The sequence below is a fragment of the Scyliorhinus canicula genome, chromosome 1 (genome assembly GCF_902713615.1).
Source record: "Scyliorhinus canicula chromosome 1, sScyCan1.1, whole genome shotgun sequence".
Taxonomy (NCBI): domain Eukaryota; kingdom Metazoa; phylum Chordata; class Chondrichthyes; order Carcharhiniformes; family Scyliorhinidae; genus Scyliorhinus; species Scyliorhinus canicula.
Genome location: NC_052146.1, coordinates 286034130 through 286059917, shown reverse-complemented (window position 1 = coordinate 286059917; position 25788 = coordinate 286034130). Strand labels below are relative to the sequence as shown.

The following is a 25788-nucleotide window of genomic DNA, read 5'->3' as shown; positions in this document are numbered from 1 at the left end:
TGCCACCCATAGTTTCACTAAGGCCCTGTACAGCCTCCATAAAACATCCCTCCTTTTATATTTCATTCCTCTTGCAATAAACGTCAATATCCCATTTGCCTTCCGAATCACGTGCTGTACTTGCATACTAACTTTTTCTGATTCATGTACCAGGACACCCAGATCTCATTGCACCACTGAATTGTACAAGTTCTGTCCATCTAAATAGTATACTGTTTTTCTATTCTCTCTGCCAATATGGACAAGTTCAGTTTCCCACATCTGCCAAAGTATTGCCCACTCAGTTAACCCATTTATATCCTTTTGTAGACTCTTTATGTGCTCTTGACAACTTACTTTTCGACCTATCTGGGTGTCATCGGCAAATTTAACTACCATACATTTGTCTCCTTACCTAAATCATTGAAATAAATTGTAAATAGGTGAGACCCAAACACATGATCATATTGCGGTTTTGCATAGATTGTCTGTCACATTTCCTACGTTACAACAATAACTACACTTGAGAAATACTTCAATGGTTATAAAATGGGTGTCCTGAGATCATGGAGGGCAAGTCATGAATGCAAATCTTCCTAGTTTTATTTATGTAGCAGAGGAGCAGCTGGATTATCAATGAAACATTATGAAAAGATTCTTCAGGTCATTGAAGTAATTTTGACCACAGTGCCTGTCATCACATTTGGCAATAACAATCATTCAGAAATAAAATATTGTACACAAGTTTTCTTTTGTAGATTTTTAAAAGAATGCCACCCTAATCTCGCGACTCCCCATGGACTCCCTACTGCGGCCCCCAGACCCCCCAATTTACTTGTTAGAGGGTCCTTGAACATCTGCCCTCACCCCATCTCATAAGGGCAGTGCATCCCATGGCCCGACCTCCGATTTGGGCAACCTGGCACCCAGTGCCAGGATATCACCCTGCCCAGAACCTGACCATCTGGGGTCCTCCGATGGCCTGGGAGATCCTCCTAGGTGCCGATACGCCTGGCCCAAGTTTGTGTGAACCAGTCCCAAACAGCGTCATGGTGAGGTCTCCCAGGCTCGAGCGTTCATTTCCAGGCCTCGGGAGCATTGGCACAGACATATTTAAGTGAGCCTAACTGCTCACTTAAATATGTAAATCTGGATCACGCCCAGCGAGGGTTTGATTCAGATTGTTAAATCTCGCATGACCTTGTTAAATCTCGCGAGGCATTCCGAGCGTCACAAATATCTGATGAGATTTAACGGCTTGATGTTTTTTTCCACAAGCTACGAAACATAGCCAAGACAGGGTGGGCTTTTAAATTAAAAGTTTTTAGTTCCTAAGGCTACAGACTGAAAACAGAGAAAGGTATTATTACAAAGCCAGCTAATGCTCAATATGGGTGCAATGGGGAAGAGAAACTCGCCATGTGCAAGCAAACAGAGGTCATTATGCAGGGAAAAATGAGTATCCCCCAAAATTGACTTTAAAAAAAAATTTGTATTCTCCATTACTCGTTCAAAGTCAATAGTCACATGAAAGAAAACAAACGTTCATCATTTTCATAGCAAAATGTCCAAATTGTCTGGATAATATGTTCCACAGTCCAAAGATGTGCAGGTTAGGTGAATTGGCCATACTAAATTGCCTCTTGTCCAGGATTCTGCGGTTTAGGTGGGGTTATGGGGTTGCAGGGATAGGGCAGGAGGCTGGTAAGATGCTCTTTCAGAGGGTCGGTGCAGACTAGATGGGCCGAATGGCCTCCTTTTGCACTGTAGGGATTCTATGATTCTTCTAGGATTCTAACACAACATGATACTGTTAACTGAATATTCAGCGCTTGGCTTCATCCAGTGGAACACTGATGCACGTTAGAACTTACACTTAGCCAGGGAACAGCATACATAGACACAGTTTGTTTAGGGCAACATTTTTCAGTGAATACACAAGTCAACTATGTAGTTAAACTTGGGACTGAAATTAAATTGCAGTTTTTATTTCCTGCCGTGAGCAATCTTCCACTTTGTGGGTCACCCTTTAAGCAACTGGATCAAATGTGTCTACTGAACCATACAATGTCTTTGTCAGCGGGCTTAACATGACATTTGAAGAAAAAAGATATTTTGGAAATCTGACTGAACATTAGCAGAGTTTTTAAAATCTAAGAAAGAATCCTTTTCCTCAACACACTAAGATTTTAAAATCTAACTCTAATTTGCTAAGGAAATTACCCAACAGTTACCATGCAATTGCAAAGGTAGCAGGATTGAAATTCTACACTGAGCAGAAGGAAACTATTGTTTTACTGCTAAGTATGGTGCAGAGGAAGCAATTGTATATTTGCAGCACATGGATTTGTTGAAGCCGTCAGCAAGAAAAAAAACATACTTGCATTTATAGAGTGTCCTAGAGAACATAAGGAGATTCCAAATTTATTCACAAAAGGAACTGCTGTAATTTAGGAAACATGGCCAACAATTTGCACGTAGCAAGCACCAACAAAAATCAATGATCAGCTGATCTGTATAAGTAATGTTGAGGGATAAATATTAGTTAAGAAAACACTGCCAAGGAATCTTTTCTGTGCATCTCAGAGGGAAGTTGAAGCCTTAGTTTAGTTTAATGTTTCATCTAAAACATTGCATCTCCAACAGTTCAGCTCTTACTCAGTGCTGCACCGAAATGTCTGCCTGAATTATGTAATTTGAGTCACTGGAGTACAGCAAGAAACTCAGAAGCCAGTGTGCGACCACTGAGCCATGCCTGACAGTGGGCAAGCACAGGCTATACTGTTGTTCTCCAGAATACAATGTACACTTGTGCAGTTTAAACACCCCCCCCTCCCAATTCATCAGTAACAGTTGCCCTGAGCCATTCGTCCCCATCGAGTCTGCTCCGTGGCATTGGTTAGCATTGCTGCATCACAGCACCAGGGACCCAGTTTGAGTTTCGACCTTGGGTGACTATGTGGAGTTTGCACATTCTCCCAGTGTTTGCATGGGTTTCCCCTAGGTACTGCCATTTCCTCCCACAGTCCAACGGTGTGTAGGTTAGGTGGACTGACTATGCTAAATTGCCCCTTAGTGTCCAGAAGATTAGGTGGGAGTATGGGGATAGGACATGGTCATGGCCCTAGTTAGGGAGTGCTTCTGGAGGGTCGTGCAGACCTGATGGGCTGAATGGCCCCCTTCTGCACTGCAGGGATTCAATGAGATCATGACAGATCTGATCTTATCATCCTCAACTCCACTTTCCTGCCTTACCCCCATAACCCTCGATTCCCTTACTACTTAAAAATCTGTCCATCTCCGCCTTGAACAAGCTTAATAGCCCATCCTCAGCAGTAAAGAATTCCACACATTCACTATTCTCGGTGAGGAGAAATCCCTCCTCACCTTGGTCTTCAATAGGCAACCCCTTACTCTAAGATTATGCCCTTTGGTCCTAGATTCTCCCATAAGGGGTAGCAACCTCTCGGTACCTGCCCAGTCAAGCCCCCCAAGAATCCTATATGTCTCAATAAGGTCGCCTCTCATTATTCTAAATTCCAATGAGTTCAGGTCCAACTTGCTTAACCTCTCCTCTTAAGAAAATCCCTCTATACCCAGGGTCAACCGAGTGAACCTTCTCTGGACTGTTTCCAATGCCAGAATATTTTCCTTACATAAGAGACCAAAACTGTTCACAATATTCCAGGTGTGGCCTAGCCAGCACCTTGTATAGTTTTAGCAAGACTCCTCTATTTTTATACTCCACTCTCTTTGAAATAAAGACCAACATTTATCTTCCCGATTACCTGCTGAACTTGCGTACTAGCCTCGTGATTTATGCACAGAGTTGCCAACCTTTCCCAACAGAAATCAGTATTTCAGACACCAAAAATCAGTATTTTGCCAGTGTAATTCGGATTTTCATTTCAAAGGAAACATGCCCTAATCTGAAGTATAGTTTTACACCTTTATTGCACAAATCTAAACACAAATGGAGAATGCAAATCCAATGCTTCATCATGAGTGGGTGTTTTCAAATTAAGTTTCAAACATTCAGTAAATCTAAGAATGAAAAAGTGAACAAAGTATTTGCCTTTTTGCATGAAGCTCAAAATTGTCCTGAACGCTTGATTAACTTAGTTAAATTCCTACAAGAAACTGTATATAAACAAAAGGAATCAGTGCATTTATTTCTTTCAAAATATTTTCATGAAGTATGGTTTACTTTTTCAGCATTTTTATTTCATGCTCACAGCAAAAAGCGGTTTCCACGAGTAAAACAAGGATTTATGAACTGAATCCTGCTGAAACTTAATAATGTGCAATGTAATCAGCTGCACACCATCAGTATAGAAAGATGGAAGTAGAGTTAAAATTTCAGATCAATGACCTTTCAGCAATTCTGAAATGTTGGCTGGGATTCTCCGACCCCCTGTCGGGCCAGAGAATCGCTGGGGGAGGGCATGAATCCCGCCCCCACCGGCTGCTGAATTCTCCGGCACTGGGGTTTTGGCGGGGACGGGAATCACGCTGCGCCGGTTGGCGGCCGCTGGCAGCAGCCCCCCTGGCAATTCTCCAGCCTGCGATGGGCTGAGCGGCCGCCCGTTTTAGGCCAGTGTCGCCGCCGTAAATTAGACCTGGTACTTACCGGCAGGATCTGGCTTTGCGGGCGGCCTCCGGGGTCCTCGGGGGGGGGGGGGGGGGGGGGGGGCACAGGATCTGGCCCCGGGGGTACCCCACGGTGGCCTGACTCGCGATCGGGGCCCACCAATCGCAGGTGGGCCTGTGCCGTGGAGGCACTCTTTCCCTCTGCACCGGCTGCTGTGGCCCTCCGCCATGGCCGGTGCGGAGACGAACCCCCCTGCACATGCGCTGGGATGACGTGGCGCTCCCACACATGCGCCAACTCGTGCCAGCTGGCGGAGGCCCTTCGGCGCCGGTTGGCGTAGCACCAAGCTCCTTCTGCGCCGATTGGCGCGGCGCCAACCCCGCCGGCACTGACCTAGCCCCTGAAGGTGCGGAGGATTCCGCACCTTCTGGGTGGCCCGACGCCAGAGTGGTTCACGCCACTCCTCGGCACTGGGACTGCCTGCCCCACCGGGTAGGGGAGAATACCGGCTGTTAACTCTGCTTCTCTCTCCATTGATGCTGCCTGACCTGAGTATTTCCAGCATTTTATTTTCTTTAAATACATAGCAATGCTCTACAAAGATAAGTGATAGAGCGAGTGTTGAGTCTACTTACTCCTGCAATGTGAGGTACATCCAGGTACTTCGATGCCTCAGAGACCGCGTGAAGGTCAGAATCACCTGACCCTGTTAGGTAATCTTGACCTTCGTGCGGTCTCGCACATGAGGCATCGATGTGCGTATTGGTTTTCTTGGCGACATGCATGTGCTGTTAGTGTGCGGGGCAGAGAGGAGAGGGGGCGGGGTCTCTGCACAGGGCTCTGTTGCCAAGTAAACCAAATAGCGTTTTGGGAGGTGGGTAGCAAATCAGCTGTCATCTTTCGCCTATTTCAATGAGAAAAAGCGTACTTCCATATAAAACATGGAAAATTCGTGCTAGTTGCCAACTCTGTATGTACGAAGACCCCCAAATCCCTCTTTGTTGCAGTTTTCTCCAGTTCAATAGCATTCAGTTCCTTTATTCTTCCTACCAAAGTGCATAGCTTCACATTTTCCGACATTATATTCCATCTGCCAAGTTTTTGCCCACTCACTTAACCTGTCCATATCTCTCTGTAGACTCGTCATCCTTACCACTTGCCTTCATCTGGAAACGTGCAGTAGTACATTCACTTCCCTCATCCAAGTCATTAATGCATATTGTAAAGAATTGTGGCCTCAGCATTGATCCCTGCAGCACTCCACTAGTTACAAATTGCCATCCTGAAAATGCCCTCTTAACCAAATCTCTGTCTTCTATTTGTTGACCAATCCTCTATCCTTGTTAATATCCATAATAGCATGGGCTCTTATCTTACTAAGTAGCCTTTTGTGCGGTACCTCATCAAACCGCACTGATATAACTGAAATTGATCCATTTCAGCCTCCTCCCGAGGTCCTCACCAAAAAAGCAATTTGATTTACTCCACATGATATCAGGAAACAGCTATTGGGTACAGCAAAGACCATTGGCCCCAACAGCAACCCACTGTAGTGAAGATGTTGCCCCAACAGCAACCCACTGGAGTGAAGATGTTGCCCCAACAGCAACCCACTGTAGTGAAGATGTTGCCCCAACAGCAACCCACTGTAGTGAAGATGTTGCCCCAACAGCAACCCACTATCGTGAAGATGTATGCTCCAGAACTCGCCGTTCCTCTAGCCAAGCTGTTTCAGATCAGCTATGGCACTGACATCTACCAGACAAAACGGCAAATTGCCCAAGTATGTCCTAGTCACAAAAAGGACAAATTCTGATCCAGCTAATTATTGTCCCATCTGCCTTCTTGATCATCAAAAAAGGGATGGGATACAGTGTTCTATCCATACCTCAGCAGATAAAGGATGAAACTTCACTTCACAGTGGCTTGCAGGCTGGAGACCCAGTCAACCGTACGTTGTGAATATAACCAGGCTGAAAAACCTGTTACTTTACAAATAGGCATCATGAAGAATCACATGTCTCGGGCACGATTCTCCGCTCCCCACGCCGGATGGGAGAATCGTGGGAGGGCCGGGCGAATCACGACACGCCGCCCTGGCACCCCCCACGATTCTCCCCCCCCCCCCCCCCCAAAATGGCGTGTCGCGGAATCGCTGTTTGCCGTTTTTCACGGCGACCGCCGATTCTCCGGCCCGGATGGGCCGAGCGGCCTGACGAACCCGACCAGTTCACGCCGGCGCCAACCACACCTGGTCACTGCCGGCGTGAACATCGCGTGACAGGCAAGTGTGGGGCCTGTGGGGGGCGGAGGGAGGATCGAGCACCACGGGCGTGCTCAGGAGGTGACTGGCCCGTGATCGGTGCCCACCGATCGTCGGGCCGGCGTCTCTAAGAGACGCACTCTTTCCCCTCCACCGCCCCGCAAGATCAAGCCGCCATGTCTTGCGGGGCAGCGGAGGGGAAGACGGCAACTGCGCATGCGCGGATGACGTCACTTGGGCACCGCCGGCCATGTCATTCTCGGCGCGCCACTTTGATGCAAGCGTCAAGGCCCGCCGGCCGGGGGGGGGGGGAATAGGGGGTGAGGAGCGGCCTCCGACACCAGAGTGAAACACTCCAGGTTTCACTCCGGCGTCGGCACTCAGTCTCCCTTTTGGAGAATCGCGCCCCTCACCTTTGGTAAAATGGATAGAAGCGCTTATCAAACTGGTGCGGCACAAAGTAATGTTGAACGTACACTTACCCAAAAGAATACCCTGGACTAGGTTTCTTCAAAGTCACCCAGAAACTTATTAGGCAAGTCACCAAACTAGTAAATAAAGAGATGAATGTCAGGGAGTCTGGACTGAAAGCAGCAAAATGAAATATATTCATACGATTCAGACCTGTTTATCAACTGTTTTTTAAAATCAATATTTCGCATAAAAATAATTTAATAGTGTGTACAGAGGTATATTTTACAATTCTAACCCACACCCCAATAAACAAACACAATTTTGTACATAATTATTCACCATCGGGGAACCTTGGAAAGTGTTTTGATTTACTGGAATTATGTCACTTAATGATACTGAATGTCATCATCTCAACAGTAGTATTGTCAATACTCATTAAAATATTAAGCTGCGCCTCATAAATTTATGTAGATAATTGGTTCACAGTGAGAAGAACAAAGGACAGTTCTTCCCCCTTTCAGTAAAAAAGAGCATTGGCGAGCAAACAACCACTCCTTAAAGGTAAAGTAACAAGTGTTTGAATGAACTGCATTTTACAGGTTTCCCAATCACATTTTCTGTTGCCAATTTAAAGAAACAAAATTGAAAATGACTTTGCTACAGCAAAGCTATGGCATTTTCAATTTTTCCTGAAGTGATATCTACCCAGATAGTGGTCAATTACAATACTCACTTTCATAAACAACAACAGGTACCAGAGTGATAATCACTCTCTAAGACAGACAGGAAGAGCAGGAAACTAGAAGCGTTCCATTTGAAACGTTAACCTCCCTCTAATATTGAATGGACTTCCGCACATGTCTACCTCATGTCTTTTTCAAACCTCATCTTCATGGAGTGATTAATGTTCTACAATCTAACTCAGGGTACGAACTGTCCTTTGTAGTTTTCAAAGTTATGAATTTTGAATAGAATTTTACATAAAGTGCTGCAGGAATTTTCAAATCTCAACAGAGTCTTATTTAGAAACATAAATCAAGGAATAGAAGGTCCCTTCACTGATAATATTTCCAGAAACAAAATGGTTATTCTAATATATCTATGATCTGGACAAAAATAATTATACCATTGTTATGTGGCAAAACAGCCAAATTGAGTTGTGAAATTACAAAATGGGAAGCAGGCAACACGGCAGTATCATGGCAGAGTACATCATATGAGGCATCTAATCTCAGCTCGGGAACCAGAGGGAATCTATAGTGAGCAGATATCAGAGAATGTAGAAGATTTTTTCTTGCAAACATCCAAGAACTGTGTGGCAAGAGCAGCAGAGGGACAGGAAACAAGTTACTTGCCCACCCCCCTCAAAAGGGTACGAGTGTTTACAAAATAAATTGATAACTTGCAAGTTCAATTTAAAGCTGATCACCTGATTGAAAGCAGTCACAGTGACAATTCATTCAGAATATATTTCACTACAGACATTTACAAGATTTGACAAAATAAAATCTCACTTTTATCAATTAATAATATTGAATATTATTAGGAACAAGTGCATCAAAAGTTGACGCTAATAAAAAAAAATTACCTGAAAAGATCAAAAATGGTGAGGTATGTGTAGGCAGTCAAAGCTGAAGAGAAAAGGGAAAATTTCAAGTTAACACTTGTGTTGAGTAGACTTCTCGTTGTTCACAGCAAAATATAACTTATATATTCTTGGAGTCTAATTTAAGAAACCGTCAAAATTGATGGATATTTACAATTAACTTTGTACTCAAGAACCATTTCAAAATATGATTGCTTACTAACTGTGCCAGGTGCATGCAGACTTACCACTAATAAAACTAATTCTGACTCATTTAGATATCTTTCCTTCGCAATTCAAACATCATTCTACTGTAAATGTACATTTTTTTTTAATAAACATTTTATTGAGTTTTTTTTGGTATTATAACAACACAATAAACAATGTACATGAAACTATACACATAGTGCAAATGCCGTCTCCCTCCCTTATAAGTCCCACTTTTATTAACCCCCTACTCTAACAGATATCTTTATAGCATCCTTGAGCATGGGTGAGGTCCCGGAGGACTGGAGGATTGCTAATGTTGTCCTTTTGTTTAAGAAGGGTAGCAGTGAAAATCCAGGGAATTGTAGACCTGTGAGCTTGACGTCAGTGGCAGGCAAACTGTTGGAGAAGATACTGAGGGGTAGGATCTATTCACATATGGAAGAAAATAGACTTATCAGTGATTGGCAGCATGGTTTTGTGCAGGGAAGGTCTTGCCTTACAAACCTAATAGAATTCTTTGAGGAAGTGACAAAGTTAATTGATGAGGGAAGGGCTGTAGATGTCATATACATGGACTTTAGTAAGGCGTTTGATAAGGTTTCCCATGGCAGGTTGATGGAAAAAGTGAAGTCGTATGGGGTTCAGGGTGTACTAGCTAGATGGATAAAGAACTGGCTGGGTAACAGGAGACAGAGAGTAGTGGTGGAAGGGAGTGTCTCAAAATGGAGAAGGGTGACTAGTGGTGTTCCACAGGGATCCGTGCTCGGACCACTGTTGTTTGCGATCTACATAAATGACCTGGAGGAAGGTATAGATGGTCTGATTAGCAAGTTTGCAGATGATACAAAGATTGGTGGAGTTGCAGATAGCGAGGAGGACTGTCAGAGAATACAACAAAATATAGATAGATTGGAGAGTTGGGCAGAGAAATGGCAGATGGAGTTCAATCCAGGCAAATGTGAGGAGATGCATTTTGGAAGATCAAATTCAAGAGCGGACTATATGGTCAATGGAAGGGTCCTGGGGAAAATTGATGTACAGAGAGACCTGGGAGTTCAGGTCCATTGTACCCTGAAGGTGGCAACGCAGGTTGATAAGAGTGGTCAAGAAGGCAGACAGCATACTTGCCTTCATCGGACGGGCTATTGAGTACGAGAGTCGGCAGGTCATGTTACAGTTGTATAGGACTTTGGTTAGGCCACATTTGGAATACTGCGTGCAGTTCTGGTCGCCACATCACCAGAAGGATGTGGATGCTTTGGAGAGGGTGAAGAGGAGGTTCACCAGGATGTTGCCTGGTATGGAGGGGCTAGCTATGAAGAAAGGTTGAGTAGATTAGGATTGTTTTTATTGGAAAGACGGAGGTTGAGCGGGGACCTGATTGAGGTCTACAAAATTATGAGAGGTATGGACAGGGTGGATAGCAACAAGCTTTTTCCAAGAGTGGGGGTGTCAGTTACAAGGGGTCACGATTTCAAAGTGAGAGGGGGAAAGTTTAAGGGAGCTGTGCGTGGAAAGTTTTTTACGCAGAGGGTGGTGGGTGCCTGGAACGCTTTACCAGCGGAGGTGGTAGAGGCTGGGACGATAGCATCATTTAAGAGGCATCTAGACGGGTATATGAACGGGCGGGAACAGAGGGAAGTAGACCTTGGAAAATAGGAGACAGGTTTAGATAAAGGATCTGGATCGCCGCAGGCTGGGAGGGCCGAAGGGCCTGTTCCTGTGCTGTAATTTTCTTTGTTCTAAGCTAAGCTAACCCCCACGCCCCCCCTTCTGCTGACGATCAATTTTCCGCGAAGAAGTCAACGAACGGTTGCCACCTCGGTGTAAATGTACATTTAATAGCAAAATGCATCAATCCTGTAATATCTGGCAGAATACAGTGCTTAATTTTTTAAAAGTCAGTATTATTGCTATGACTAAGAAACGTATACTCGTATACTATGTAACAGATACTACTCTGATGCATTAAATCTTTATCTTAAGCTTGTTGGCCGCATAGACAGTAATGTGGCCCTGACTTACTTTATGAGGATTCAGACAAAATACATCCTCGTGGATTGGACAGAAAATGATCCTATTAGTAAGATGGATGGGTATTAATACTAATGGGCTGGAGTTCTTATAGATTCCATTTTAATCTATGTTGCTTCAATAGAAATACATTTTTACTACAGCATGCAAGATTGAATCAAAGTATATGCAAAAATTAATACTAGGAAACACCTGCATCTGTAAAAACATCACCGGCTGAATACTGTCAAAGCTCCTGTGACTATCCTTTGCAAACATGAAGCCTGGTGTTGTGTTTCAGATTGTCTATGGTTGCTCTTTCATTGAATTGTTATGCACTGCAGCAATGTCATGGCTTGTACGGTTGCGGATGTCATTTGCTAATGGAAAGCTCAGCACCTCGCCCTTTGACGGCATTTCCTCCGCCAAGGGTTCCACTAACCATTATCCATTGACAGTGATCACGAGTAGAACATGGAGATCAAAATGGTACCAAAACATTCATGGCAAAAACAAACCATGAAGTCTTTGTTACTGTTTTGCATGACTGAAAAAACATAACAGCACCATGACATATTTATCAAATTCTGACAACGTACAACTGTCCATCAACATTACCTAACAAATCTAACCTTGCCACAGGACTGTCCTCCTTTCATTATAAGGTCAACCGAAAACGTGTATGTCAAAAATTACTTTCGGAATGGGTTTATCTTTTGTTCCTGTAATACTTGACATTTGAAATCCATGGAACAATTCACTTTGCCACCCTGATCCGACTAAAACCAAATCAAAATCCTTACTTCACAAAAGCACTTTCGTTTGTATTCAACTAATATAAAACAACTCAATTCCTAAAATACAAGTCCTGTGGATTTAAAACCAAAGATAGCATTAGAAGGGAAACATAGTCCAATGTTAATAAATATCTTTAATGCAGAATGCTCGAGTAACACTGTGGCATGTTCAAAGTGAGAGATGATGCAGATTTAATTCTCAATCCATTATTCTTGATCTCGAGTGTGCTGCAGCCAAGAAGCCAGACATCGCCTTACAAAGCATAAATAGAAAATAAAGTCTTCCTCAGAACTCTGTTGCAAGCTTAAGGGCAGCATTTGTGGAATGCTGGCAGCAACGCATTTATAAGAACAGGATCTTCTCATGCTGCCTCTCTTTTTTTGGAAATCACCTTAAATCTGTGCCCTCTGGTTGTCAACCCTTCTGTCATTGGAAATAGTTTATCTTTATACTCTTATCTAGACCCTTCATGATTTGAAATACCACCATCAAATCTCCTCTTCACTGTTTGAAAATCGCCCAGAGGAACCAAGTTCACAGCTCATATTCAAACCGCCGTAAGTGAAATGGAAAATGAGGCAGAGTGCAGAAGGTAGAGTTTTTCAGTGAAATTTGCACCCATAAGGTTAAGGGGGGGAGGGGGTTGTTGGGTTACGGGTATAGGGTGGATGCGTGGGTTTGAGTAGGGTGATCATTGCTCGGCACAACATCGAGGGCCGAAGGGCCTGTTCTGTGCTGTACTGTTCTATGTTCTATTTCACTCCCTCTCCAAAAGGAAAAAAATAATGACTGATTCAGCCCACACTGTCGGGATCCAAACTTGCATAGTTAAGTGAACTTTTTGCCTACGCCAGATTTAACCGGCCCCGGGATCTACCGGCCTCATTGAGGAGAACCCAGCCGGGCAGGCAAAACGGAGGGCCCCGGATGGTTGAAATCGGGACAGGGTAGCACCCTGGCACTGCTACTTGGTCAACATGGCAGTGCCACCTTGGCCGTGCCACTCAGGTGCCACCCTGGCACCACTAGGGTTCCCAGGTGGCACTGCCACAGTGCCAGGCTGGCAGTACCAATTTGCCCAGGTGACATTTTGTCCGTGCCGGGATTGAACCCGTGGGTGCCTTGCCCTTATGACCTGGGGTGAGAGAGTGTTTGAGGGCCCCCACCAGGTGAGTTGGGGGGATCCGGAGGTCATGTCAGGGGATTGAGAGATGGGGACGCCATTTTCTCTTCCTGTACTGGTGAGTGGAGCTTCTCAGTGCAGGAAATGCCACTGAATGCGGCCTCGGTGGGATAGTCCCCGCTGAGGCCTGAAAACAATAACAGAGTGCTGCTAGATAGCGGGGTAGTTCCCGCCTCTGCAAGTGCTGGGAGCAACCCCAATGGAATGGGACTCCAGGTTGTTCTCCCCCATCAGATCATGTCCAATATGCCCATTATTAGAAATACTACAGGCTAACTTACTGCACATTCAATAGCATTTGAAAACTATGTCAATTATATGGTCTAGTGATGGAAGAATACCGTGTAATTAAATATACAGAAAAATCAAAAGTAACATTAGGGGATTATTTTTGTTCATTAGATTGAAAAATAATTAATGGATTCTGTATTTACTTGTATTTGCTAACTTACGGTTGTACCTATGCTGGTTCCTATATATTAGTGTAAAAAATATATATATTTTGGGGTGGCTGATCTTAGTGGGATTCATATAAACCATTTCAATATCTTCAGGATATAGATACTCATTCATACAGCATTACCTCAATAAAATGAAAACAAATCCAAACAAAAATCATGAGTGTTAAATCAGGCTTGAAAAGTCAGATTTAAAACTGCAACAGGCCATTATGATAAAAAAATAGACACATGAATCACAGGAGGTTACGGAAGCAACTTTCACTACAATTTGTACATTTAATTTTGAGAGAGCATCACATAATCAAGAAAATCCATCTAATTCCAAAAATTATTTTTGTAACTAGCAAAATACACTAATGACCAAATGATTGTGTCTATTGTTACAACAGGCACCGGAATGTGGTGACTAGGGGCTTTTCACAGTAACTTCATTTCAAGCCTACTCTTGACAATAAAAGCGATTTTCATTTCAATATGCAGATCAATATTACGATTAAAAAATAAAGAGGATGAACAGTCTCCCAAGTTACCAATTTCTTGAAACCATCCTTTGTTGCTGGTATTAAAAATGCTGATAAAACACAGTCCGGGGAAGAGATTTTAAGATTTCATGACTCCTGGGGCTGGATTCTCCCACGCCACGGGCGAGTTGTGTACAATGAAAAAAACGCACTGGCCTCGGGCGGGGTTCTCCGGTTGCCGGGTGAATGCAGCCGAAGAATCCCACCCCTTATTTTGCCACATGTTTCCGTCCACTCCAGTGTCACAAATAGGAACGGCAAAGTTTTAAAAATGATTTCCACTTATGGGGCAATTAAGCGTGGCCTGCACATCTTTGGGTTGTGGGGGTGAGACCCACGCAGACACGAGGAGAATGTGCAAACTCCACAGACAGTGACCCAGGGCCGGGACCGAACTCGAGTCCTTGGCACTGTGAGTCAGCGGTGCTAACCACTGTGCCACCGTGCCACCCGAGGGACTGCAAACGTGTAGGCAGCACTTCTCACATATATAGTCACCAGAGTTGAACTCTGTCATCATTGGCGCCCTACCCTCAAAGTTTACTACTGTTTGAGTCAGCTATTATTCTGGTCTTCATGAGAATTACAGCCAGAAATCCATTGGATGAAAGGAAGAATGGGAATTGAAGACCAAGAGATAGCTTTCCCTTCATTGGTACCTTGGGTGCTGAAAAGACATATTTGTTATGTCTTTGGTCCTGTTATATTTCAAGATCAATCAGTGCTTATGAAGCCACAGGAGGTGATTAATGCTGTACCTATACTTTATTGCTTCAGCCATCAAATTAACAACAAACATGGATACTGCAATCCCATAATGCACTGGCTTGCAAAGTACAGCAAGCCAGACAAGACATACAATCCTAACATATTCTTCCCTCTTCATTGGAAATGTTGTTTAACAAAACATTTTCTGAACAAGGGAAAAACTGTAGGCTGCCTCAAAAAAAACCATATGGGTTTGCCTTAATTATTTACTGTTCCAATATATGGTCAGGCTAGTTGCTTAGTTACAAGGTGTTGCTAGTTAAGACAAGTGGAAGTGAATGTTCCATTTGAGAGATGTATGGACCCAGTAAGAATAGCACTTCCAGACACAGCAAGGAAGAAAGAAATTATATTCCAGTCTAGAAATGAACAGAATGCATATTCCCCACAGAAGGAATAGGTCAAACCTACAGTGTCCAGAAAAGCAGATGATTTATTAACAAGAGCAACAGAGTACTACCATTCCTCCACACAAGACCAACCGAGATACCGATCCAGATGTAGAACTGTCAAGACTTAAGATCGTCTGAATTCATAATGTCAGAGACTTGATGTTGGGGGAGCAGGGATAGGAAGTGAAAAGAAAAGTTGTATTGTGACCGGAAATAGAAATTGTATTGTAATACTCTGTTAGAAGGGAGGAAGATTTTTGGAACAAAAGTGGGATGTGCTGATATGTGCCTGCATTGATTATAATGTAACGATACTCAGCAAAACCAAGGTTTAACGCGAGTCTGGAGAGTAGCACCACCAATACTATAATGTATACAGCCACATGATAAGAGACGCCAAGAGAACAGTCTCGCGGACATTCAGCTGTACTCTTCCAGAAAGCTGATGGTGACAAGATCGGGAGCCATTTTACCTCGGCCCAACAAGACTTCCTTTGGTCTCACAAAAGTCTTTGTTGTGGTCATCCCGTTTCTGTACATGGGCACTTAGATCAGCAAGAGCTTTGCCTCGCTACTGGAGGAGCATGACACCTTTGTCCCAATCGATGACGATGATGATGATTAACTTCAATCAAACACTTGTTTGCTATTTTACATTCAAATCCTTTTTGAATCTTTTCATTCAGCTTGGCTTTTCAGTCTTCTAAAAGTTAAATTTCAGTGCTGGATTTACATTTTCCGATCTTATTTCTGGCTCTTCTTTTCCTGCCTGCAACAGAACCTTGGTCTTTGTCCTTTCTTTTGGTTTCATTGTTGGCCAGGTCCTTCTCTGCTGAGGTGTTGACTTGTTTCCATTCTGCAATTCTCTCGTTGCCCTCCCTCTCTGGGTTTTTCGTTGCCTCTGCTCGGAGGCCTTTGTCGCCCCTGGAACTTTTTTGAGAGTTACGCTCGATCTGGGGGTCTCTTCTAATTTTCCTGCTGACAGTTGTTTATTTCTTCTTGCGGTTGGCCTTTTAAAATTTTGCTACCTCCTTTAAGTGTAATCATTTGTTTTTGGATACCATCCTCGTCACCAGTTTATGCAAAAAAACATGGATCCTGCAATCCCATAATGCACTGGCTTGCAAAGTACAGCAAGCCAGACAAGACATACAACACATAACAATATTGGATTTATTCTTGAGTCTACAATCATTAATTTGGAAGCTCTGGAAAAAACATCCATTAACAGTGCCAACTCTTTACAGAACTAGCACATATATGCTTTCTTGTAGCCAATTTGGTCTTCCATGTGTGAGTGAAAATAAATTAAAAGAAAAGTTGATTAGTTGGTGTTGGAATGGGATTTCTGTATTTGCATACAGTGATCATGGCTACAGCTATTAATAATAACCTTCATATTTCAGTTTTGTTAACATAATCCTCATATAGCAGCCTAGTAAAGAAAAACTTTAGGCAGCATCAAGTACAAGAGTTAGACTCTAGATCTTTTCTTACTCCATGTGCTAGGTTTTTTAATGAACCTCACCCTAGTGGCTGTAGAAGTGAAATCATCCATCAAGGTAGATCTCTTGAATAAGCTGGAAGATAAGCATACTATTCAAATTTGGACAATTGTGTTTTCACAATTGTGTAATGAACCACCACACTTTTAAAATGCCAAGTTCAGAATGAGTTAAGGTTAACAGCTGTAGACAATGCAATTCAGCAGAAGACAAGGTAAGATTCCACATGTTTCTGCCTCTGTTAAAGCACTTTGGTGACCACAGTATTGCACACTGATGTCTTGGAGCAACATCATATGAGCAGGATAAGGTCAGCTGTGTATGTTTACAAAAGTGGCCAATCAAGATGAAAGAAACAAGAACAATAAAGGTAAATTAATCTATCTTTTTGGTTTAATTTTTAATGCTGACTGCAGAACAGAAGACAAACATTCATATACTCCGCGCTCTCATTTTATTTGTGCCATTTTATTTCCTGCCCTGGGGACAGATACATTTCTTACATAACTGCAGCCCTGTTACCAAGGGATCAGCAATGTTAAAGGCTCTGCCCTTTCCCATCCATCTATGCTACATTTAGCCCATTCCCCTGGCAGGGCTGCAACTGAGCCAATAGAATGGTGTAGAAATGTTCGATTTCCAATATAGAAATCTTAGCTAGTTTTCAGACTTGGAGCAGGAGATTTGCAAACTACAGCATTCTGCTGTCATTGCTTCATGAAACACATATCGACCACTCAGTGTCGGATGTCGTAAAATGCTCTGCATTAAAAGAGAATTCTTCAATAAGTAAACTAAAAGCTTTATTGACTGAAAACAAGAATCCACTTGGTATACTCTGAAAAGAAATTTAAGACTTTAAAAGGAAGCTTTGCGTCAAAGCGTCCCTGCAAAGCTACCATTAGTGGCTGTGGATTCAGGTTGATAAAGGCAGCCGTCTCTTACCAGTCACTGAGACAATCTTCCCACTTTAGCAAACTCCAGACATCCAGATGGATTGAGCTGTCATAACATTACAGCGGATACTGTCAGCTCGGCTGTACAGATTTCATATCTCATCTGAGATTTCCACTTTGCTGCTTCACAGCACAGTCTGCAAGTTAAGTCTGTTTACTATGTTCTGCCAGACTGGGTTTGAAGGTTAATACAGAATATTTGTACAACTGTACAGAAAAATTTAAAAATGCATTAGTCCATCTCCCAAGGTAGTGTTCACATATAAAGTTTATTTTAATTAAATATGTCTCTTGCTATAATAATCTCTCTGCTAGCCCCATTCTAAACATTTGCCTCAGTCTCTCTGTATTTTACAATTGTTTGGTTCTATTATCTGTTTCTTAATTTTTGCCTGCCATTACTTCATCTTTTTTCCCTCTCAGTCTTTAGGTTCTTCACAATGTTGCAGTATTAATTTAGTTTGCATCTTTTACATTTCAAAAGTCCAGCATTTACAGTAAAATAACAGCAAGCATGGTGGAGATGAAGGAAAACGAGACGCGAACAGCTATTGAAATGTTTACAAACAAGAGAGATCCTGGAGCCAGGGTCCTGCTGAAACAAACCAAAGCCTGATGGGAAACCAGTAGCAATGAGCGAATCAGCATGGTGTCTGAGCATGGGAAGCTAATGATCAGATCAACAAACACCATGACTGGAGAGTGTAAGATGGAGTTAGGAAACACAGTATAGAACTAAGGAGAGAAGCTGAACTACAGCACTCAAGACACACACACACAGTTGTTTAAAATTAGCCTGAGAGGGACTAAATCTCAGCAAAAAGGGCGGGGTTGCCTTCTCCAAGTCTACAAGATTTGTATATTTTCCATGTACTAGGCTAACATCCAGAATGTAAACAAATTTGTAAGTGGTAGTAGCCAGTTAAGAATACAAGTTTTTGATATTTGTAACACCATGTTGTTCCAAGCTTTTGCTTGGAAACAACATGGTGTTCAAAACAAAAAGCAAAATACCATTGACGCTGAAAATTTACAATAAAACAGGAAATGCTGGAAACACGTAGATCCAAGTTAACATCTGTGGAATGAGAGAAAATGTTAGTGGGCAGAATATTAACACTGAAAGCTGCTCGCAACAGGGGTAGGCTGGCAGCAGCTTGGGAACTTGAAACTTAGTTGGGTTGGGGCTTTGCCATGGCTGAGTTGAAAAGCATATCGAAGGGGAAAGGAAAAAAATCATTTTGAAAAGAGAAACCTTTTAAAAGTGGCCAACAGCATTTAGCCAAACCCTGATGATGTATCATAACCTCCCTCTGACATACAAACATATTTTACCTTTTCCAAAACCATGATCCATGTACTCTATCCAGGAAGGAACTCTACTTGTCAGCCTGGCTCAACTGACAAGTACTCTTGCCTCTGAGTGAGAAGATGGAGGGTTCAAGTCCCAATTCAGGATTTAAACATAAAATCTCAGTTGACAGTGCAGCACTCCCTCAGTACTGCTGCACTGTCAGAAGTGTCATCTTGTGGATGAGATTTTAATCCCAAGGTCTGTTCTGCCCTCCAAGGTGGACATAAAAGATGTCAACGCATTATTTTGAAGTAAAGCACGGGAGGTAACCTCGGTGTCCTGGTCAATATTTAATCCTCGAATGACATCACACAAACTGATGATCTGATCATTATTACGTTGTTGTTGATAGGATGCTATTTGCACCCAAAAATCCTTTCACGGATGTGGGCATGGCTGACGGCTGCGGAATTTGTAGCCCAGCCTTGATTGCCCTCGAGAAATTCCATGGTTCTATTCTATGATTCTATTCTGTGATTCCAGAAAGTGGTGGTTTAGCCACCTTCTTGAACAACTGCAGTCCATGTGGTGTAGGTACACTCAAGTGTTACAAAGGAAGCTCCAGGATTTTGATCCAGCGAGTGAAGAAATAGCGATGCATAGTTCCAAGTCAGGGTGGTGTGTAACTTGGAAGGGGATTTCCAGTTGGTGCTCCTATGCATTTGCTGCCCTTGTTTTGTCAGGCGGAAGAGGTCTCTCTGGTTTGGAAGGTGCTGTTGAAGAAGCTTTGGTGAGTTGCTCAGTGCATCTTGTAAATATATATTTTTTTCCATAGAATTTACAGTGCAGAAGGAGGCCATTCGGCCCATCGAGTCTGCACCGGCTCCTGGAAAGAGCACCCTACCCAAGGTTAACACCTCCACCCTAGCCCCATAACCCAGTAACCCCAACCAACACTAAGGGCAATTTTGGACACTAAGGGCAATTTATCATGTCCAATCCACCTAACTTGCACATCTTTTGGACTGTGGGAGGAAACCGGAGCACCCGGAGGAAACCCACGCACACACGGGGAGGATGTGCAGACTCCGCACAAACAGTGACCCAAACCAGAATCGAACCTGGGACCCTGGAGCTGTGAAGCGATTGTGCTATCCACAATGCTACCGTGCTGTGTATATGGCACACACTGTTGCCACTCTGTGTCGATGGTGAAGGGAATGAATGTTTAACCTAGCGGATGGGGTGCCAACCATGTAGGCTGCTTTGTCCTGGATTGTGCCAAGACTTTCAAGGGTTGTTGGAGCTGCATTCATCCAAGCAAGTGGAGAGAATTCCGCCATATTGCTGAGTTGTGTCTTGTGGATGGGTAAATGGGAATCAAGAGATACATTATGCTGCAGAATTCCCAACTTCTGACCCAATCCTGTAACCACTGTATTTATATGTATTATCCACTTCAGCTTCTGGTCAATGGTAACCCCGAGGATGTTGATAGTTGGTATGCAGCGATGGTAATACCAATGAATGTCAAGGGGAGATGGCTAGATTCTCTCCTGTTGGCGATGGTTATTGTCTGGCATGTGTTTATTTGCTACATTTCCTATTTTAGAACAGTGACAGCACTTCGAAAGTACTTCATTTGCCACAAAGCACAGTGAGTGGTTCTGAAAGCTGCTACACAAATGCATGTCGTTCATTTTTCTTTCACACTCCACAAAACAAACTAACCAGAACTGGGATGAATCAGAAGCTGCAAACGAACCACAGAATTTATGATTATACAATCAGTCTGGGATAATGCTTTAGCTTAGATAATACACAAGGAAAAGGGAAAGAAAAAACAATCGGCAGCAGTTGAATTGGCAGCTTGCCAAAGTAATCTGACTTAATGGAATGACAACTAAATAAATGTATTCAAGTATTTAAGCCACAAGTTAACAGTTTAGAAATGATGTGATCAAATTAAGCTTTAGAACCAATTTTATTAAAACTTCTATTACTTAAAAACCGTTCATACACTGTATCAACATTTTTTCATTATGACACACAATTTAACTTCCATCATTATTAATAAGACTACTGTATGTAATCAGAGGTAATAGCTGGGAAAAGTGATTTACATCCCTGCAAAAGCTTTTTGTCATTCATGGGGCGCACCAGAGTCACAATTCATGTTAAAAAATGCAATTTTCCTTCACTTTTGTGGTGGTGAGATGGGGTGTCGAGGTGGAAGAGAGGAGGCTCAACACTGACTGCGGCTTGTGGCCCACTAACTGAGCCTGAAATCTCACTGTCAAACTGCAATAGACACATCCATTTAGTGCAATCTTTCCACATGAAAATAATTAATAGTAGTTTTAAGTCGCAAGAACACAATAGGAGTAGACCAGATGGCCCATCGAGCCTGCTCCACCATTCAATCATGGCTGATCTTAAGCTTCAAATCCTTTCTTCCAACAGCTCCCCATATTCCTCAACTTCCTGGGACAACAAATATCTGCCTATACCAACCTTAAAAATACTGTACAATGGAGTATCCACAACCCTCTGAGGTAGCGAATTCCAAAGTTTCACAACTCGTTGATCTCAGTCTAATTGGCCCTTGAGCCTGAGACTGTGCCCTCCCCTATGTTTTAGACTCACCAGCAGAAACAATCTCCCAGCATCTTCCCCATCAAGCCCCCTCAGAATTTTATAGGTTTCAATAAGGCCACCTCTTAGTCTTCTAAACCTCTTCTAAACCCCCAGAGAATATAAGCCAATTTACTTAATCTCTCATCATGGGACACGTAATCATCCCAGGGACCAGTCACGGTGATAAACTACCCTCTATGAAAAGCTATTAATTGATAAGTAGGTTGTGTGTTAAATGTTTCAAGAAGTTGTCATGGTGGATTGTAATACAAAAGCATTCAGACCATAAACTGCTAGAATATATACACTATTAAATACTGAAAACAAATTTAGCAGAAATAATTATATAGCGTCAATAGTGGCTGAACACAAAGGATAAAGAGAAATGTTTGATTATAAGTGCCTGCCAAAAATCTGTCTGATTAATAAGATCCTTGCTACACTTCAGTAATTCAGTACCACAGATGCTAGAGTATACTAAAGACATTAGAGAAGACTTCTAGAGCATTAGAGTAACTAAATGGCAATTAATGGATAAGAGCTAGGACCCATCAGAACTCAAACTCGTATTACAGCTGGAAGCTGAGATCACTTTCCCAGGAGGATTAATCCACAACATAAATGATAGGCATTACTGTTTTTTGAATGAGGATAAACATTTATATTCACTCAGAAAACTGTTTTGCACAATTATCTCCTACCCACCTCACAACAGCAATGTATATTAGAAAGTCATTAATATAAACATGCCAGCATATAAACGCGTCTCCCAGAGATGTCAGTAAAATCTGTGTGTTTGAAAGGGGGGGATGGAGGGAGGGAGAAGCAAAGGCGCTTATGAGCCTTTTTCATGAGCATGTTTCAAAAATCCTCTCTTTGCCACCAAAATAAAGTTGTTACAAGCAGTTGCAGAAATTAAATTTTGAAAACACCTTTGTTATGGAGTGCATATGATCACCAAGAGTTGAAGAAGGGAATCTGACTGGGGAGGTTGGGGGGTCTGGCAGAATGAACAAATAAGTATTTTTGCAACAGTTTTTATGAAGAAAAATAAAAGTAAAAACAGGGGATATTGAATGATTGATCACAATTAAAGGCATGTTTTTAAAAAAATGTAGTTCTGAACACATTCATGGAACGCAAGGTGAATAAGCCATCTGGCTTGCACCATTGACAAGGAAGTCAGAGAAGAGCAGATGCTCCTTAAATATGCTGTGGGACTGCAGAATGCTCGATATAACACCCTTGCTCAAGATAAAAGAGAATAATAAAGTGGGTACAAACCATCAGCTCTTCTGATGTTGGTTGTGGCGTAAAATCCATGACTCGCGATAAAAATTAGTGAGGGTTTAGAAATGCATAAGTTAATCTCATGAGCAGCATTGATCTGTTAACGGAAAGTCATGTTTGTCAAGTTTAACAGAACGTTTTTGAAAGTGAATAAATAAAACTAATACTCTTATATCGTGTATGTCAATTTTACAGCAACATTCAGTAAAGGCATCTCACAAGAGACACACGAATGTTTAGGGAATAGCAGCATCAACAGAAAGCTGGTTGAAAGACTGAAAAGAAACAAGATAAATAGGAAAACGCCTGGGGTTCAGTGCTAGTCCACTTTTGTTCTTGGTGATTTAGATCTGGATCTGGGGAACACAATCTCAAAATGTGTTGACATACAAAATCAGGAGGCATGGATAATAATGCGAGAGACTGTAAAAGACTTCAAGGAACACAGGTTATCAGAAGAAGAAAAAGACAGTCAATAAAATTGGCAGCTCCTATTTTGTGCAGATAAGTGTGATGCAATACCTTTTGGGAAGAAAAGCAAAAGAATAGAAATACTGCACATCATGTCTGTAACTGTATACTGTGGAGGTACACTATAGGGTGTCGATCAACAAAAGCATCCAGGTCTCCAAATACATAATTAAAATGTGAGGCAAGCAGAAGAAGCAATTAAAAAGGTCAAGTGGATTTTATGAATAAGAACATAGAGGAGTGGAATAAAGAAGTCATGATAAACGTAATTAGTTAGGCCAGCTATAATTGTGGCAGTAGAGCAACACAGACATACGGCACGGCTGTAGTTTTGAGTTCTGAATTACAGAAAGGATAATAAAGCCATAGATCTGTCCAATGTGGATATCAGGAACAGTTATGAGCTGAGGCCTACAACGCTAGGGAAATTAAATAAAGATTTAAAAATTCTGAAGAGTTGGAATAGTGCAAAACTATTTCCTCTGGTTGGGGAGCCAATGACGAGAGGTCAATTTAAAATTGTTATTTCCAAAGTGAAGTTAATAAAGACATTTCTTTATACTGTTATGGGAGCGGTGTTTTCAGAACCCCAAAATGTATCATGGAGTTCAACCAACCCCCACTTTAATGTATTGTTGCTTTTGAAGCATACGCGTGTTCTCCAGGTGTGGTATTACAATTATGGACACGTGGGTTTTTAAACACAAAACAATGTTTATTCCATGAATTCAACTTAACCTTTTAAATAAACATTGGATCACTTAACACCCCTTACTTCAAAGATAACCCCGAAAATAATACAACACTAAATAATCCCTCAAAATGTTCCTTCAAACCTCCAAAAGACTTCACCTTTAACAACAGAAACACATCAGATTAAAGACATTACTATTATGAGTTTAAATCACCCAAATGATTCAGAGATAGTCTTTCATGGCAGAGATCACAGCAGATCCAGCTCACTGCAAACACAGACACACCCAAGCTCTTTTTCTTCATGCAGCTCTCTGCAAACCAGCCAGGCACCTTTCAGCTGCTCTCTCAAACTGAAACTAAAAGCAGAAGTAAGCTCAGCTCCCCCCACCCTCTGACATCACTTCAGTAATATGAGCTGCTTCATTTCTTAAAGGTACATTGCTTAAACATCCATTTCTTAAAGTTACTCTCACATGACAATACCAAAAGGAAGGGGAAAGAAAAGAAAGTAATGTTTTAGTTTAACATTAAGTAATATGATTTTACAGTAATAGCATGTCAATTTTGTTCTGAAATGAGCAGTTGTTACCTTAAGAGTATCTCAGAAGTGGTGGGCCTCGACATCTCGGACAGTCTACTCTGCCCGTTGTCTGGAGGACCATAAGATATAGAAGCAGAAGCAAGTCACTCGGCCCATCGTGTTTGCTCCACCATTCAACGAGATCATACTGATTGGATTATGATAATCCTCAATCCACTTTCCCCCTTATCCACATGACCCTTGATACCCATGATTAAAAGTCTGCCTATTTAAACTTTGAGCATACATAACCAGCCACCCTCTACAGTCCTCTGCAGTGAAGAATTTCGGAGATTCACTACCCTCTCAGGGAAGAGATCCCTCCTCCTCGGTCTTAAATGGGCAACCCCTTATGTCCTCTGGTCCTAGACTCTCCCACAAGGAGAAGCAACCTCCCAGGTTGTCAAGCCCCTGTCAAACCCCCTGAGAAGATATGTCTCAATAAGGTCACCTCACATTCTTCTAAACTCTAATGAGTATAGGCCCATCTATCTATTCACCTATCCATACAGTAGATTTATTCTATCCACTGTATTTGAAATAGGCTTAATGTTCCTTGAGTTTAGTAAGTAGGCGGTGGCTTTCCACCCCACTCAGTGTAGCCCATTCCACGATTGCATGGTATGCTATAAATTCTTGGCTTATGTGAGAAGGCCTCTGGTCTTTGTGGGTGTAAAGGATGGAGTGGAACTCCTTCAATAACTTGTGTTAGACCTCTAGGCAAGCTGACATGTTGGACCTCTGTGCCTGCTGACGTGAGTATGTGTTGTAGTCCTTGCTAGGTGGAATTGATGTATGGGAGGCTAAATCTGTTTTAGTGAAAGTAGTCATTCTGGAGCAAGCAACAGGTGGGCATGTGTTAATCTTTCATGAATGAAATCTATTGAGTTGAAGTGAGACTTAATATGGCAAAGTTTTTGTTGTAAATGGTTTTTGTCACAGATGGAGTAGGCACTTCCAATGAGGGCATTGTAAACTGCTGAGTGTAGAGGAATGTTGTAAAAATAAGCAGTTCAATTATCATATATACTTGTGTAAAAGTTGAGTTTTGGAGATAAAAGCAAATTTGTGGATGCTGGAATCTGAAACAACAACAGAAAATACTGAACAATCTCAGCAGGTCTGACAGCATCTGTGGAGAGAGAATGAAGCAAACGTTTTGAGTCTGAACGCCTCTTTCG

General features: G+C 42.3%; 1 protein-coding gene across 1 annotated transcript in view; it reads right to left on the bottom strand.

Annotated features, from left to right (window-relative positions):
* slc30a6 (solute carrier family 30 member 6) overlaps positions 1-25788 on the bottom strand; it is a 169408-nt gene that overhangs the window by 70903 nt on the left and 72717 nt on the right. The window contains 2 exon segments of the mRNA XM_038814568.1: positions 7316-7381; positions 8836-8878. Of these exon segments, the coding sequence (XP_038670496.1) occupies positions 7316-7381; positions 8836-8878 (109 nt within the window).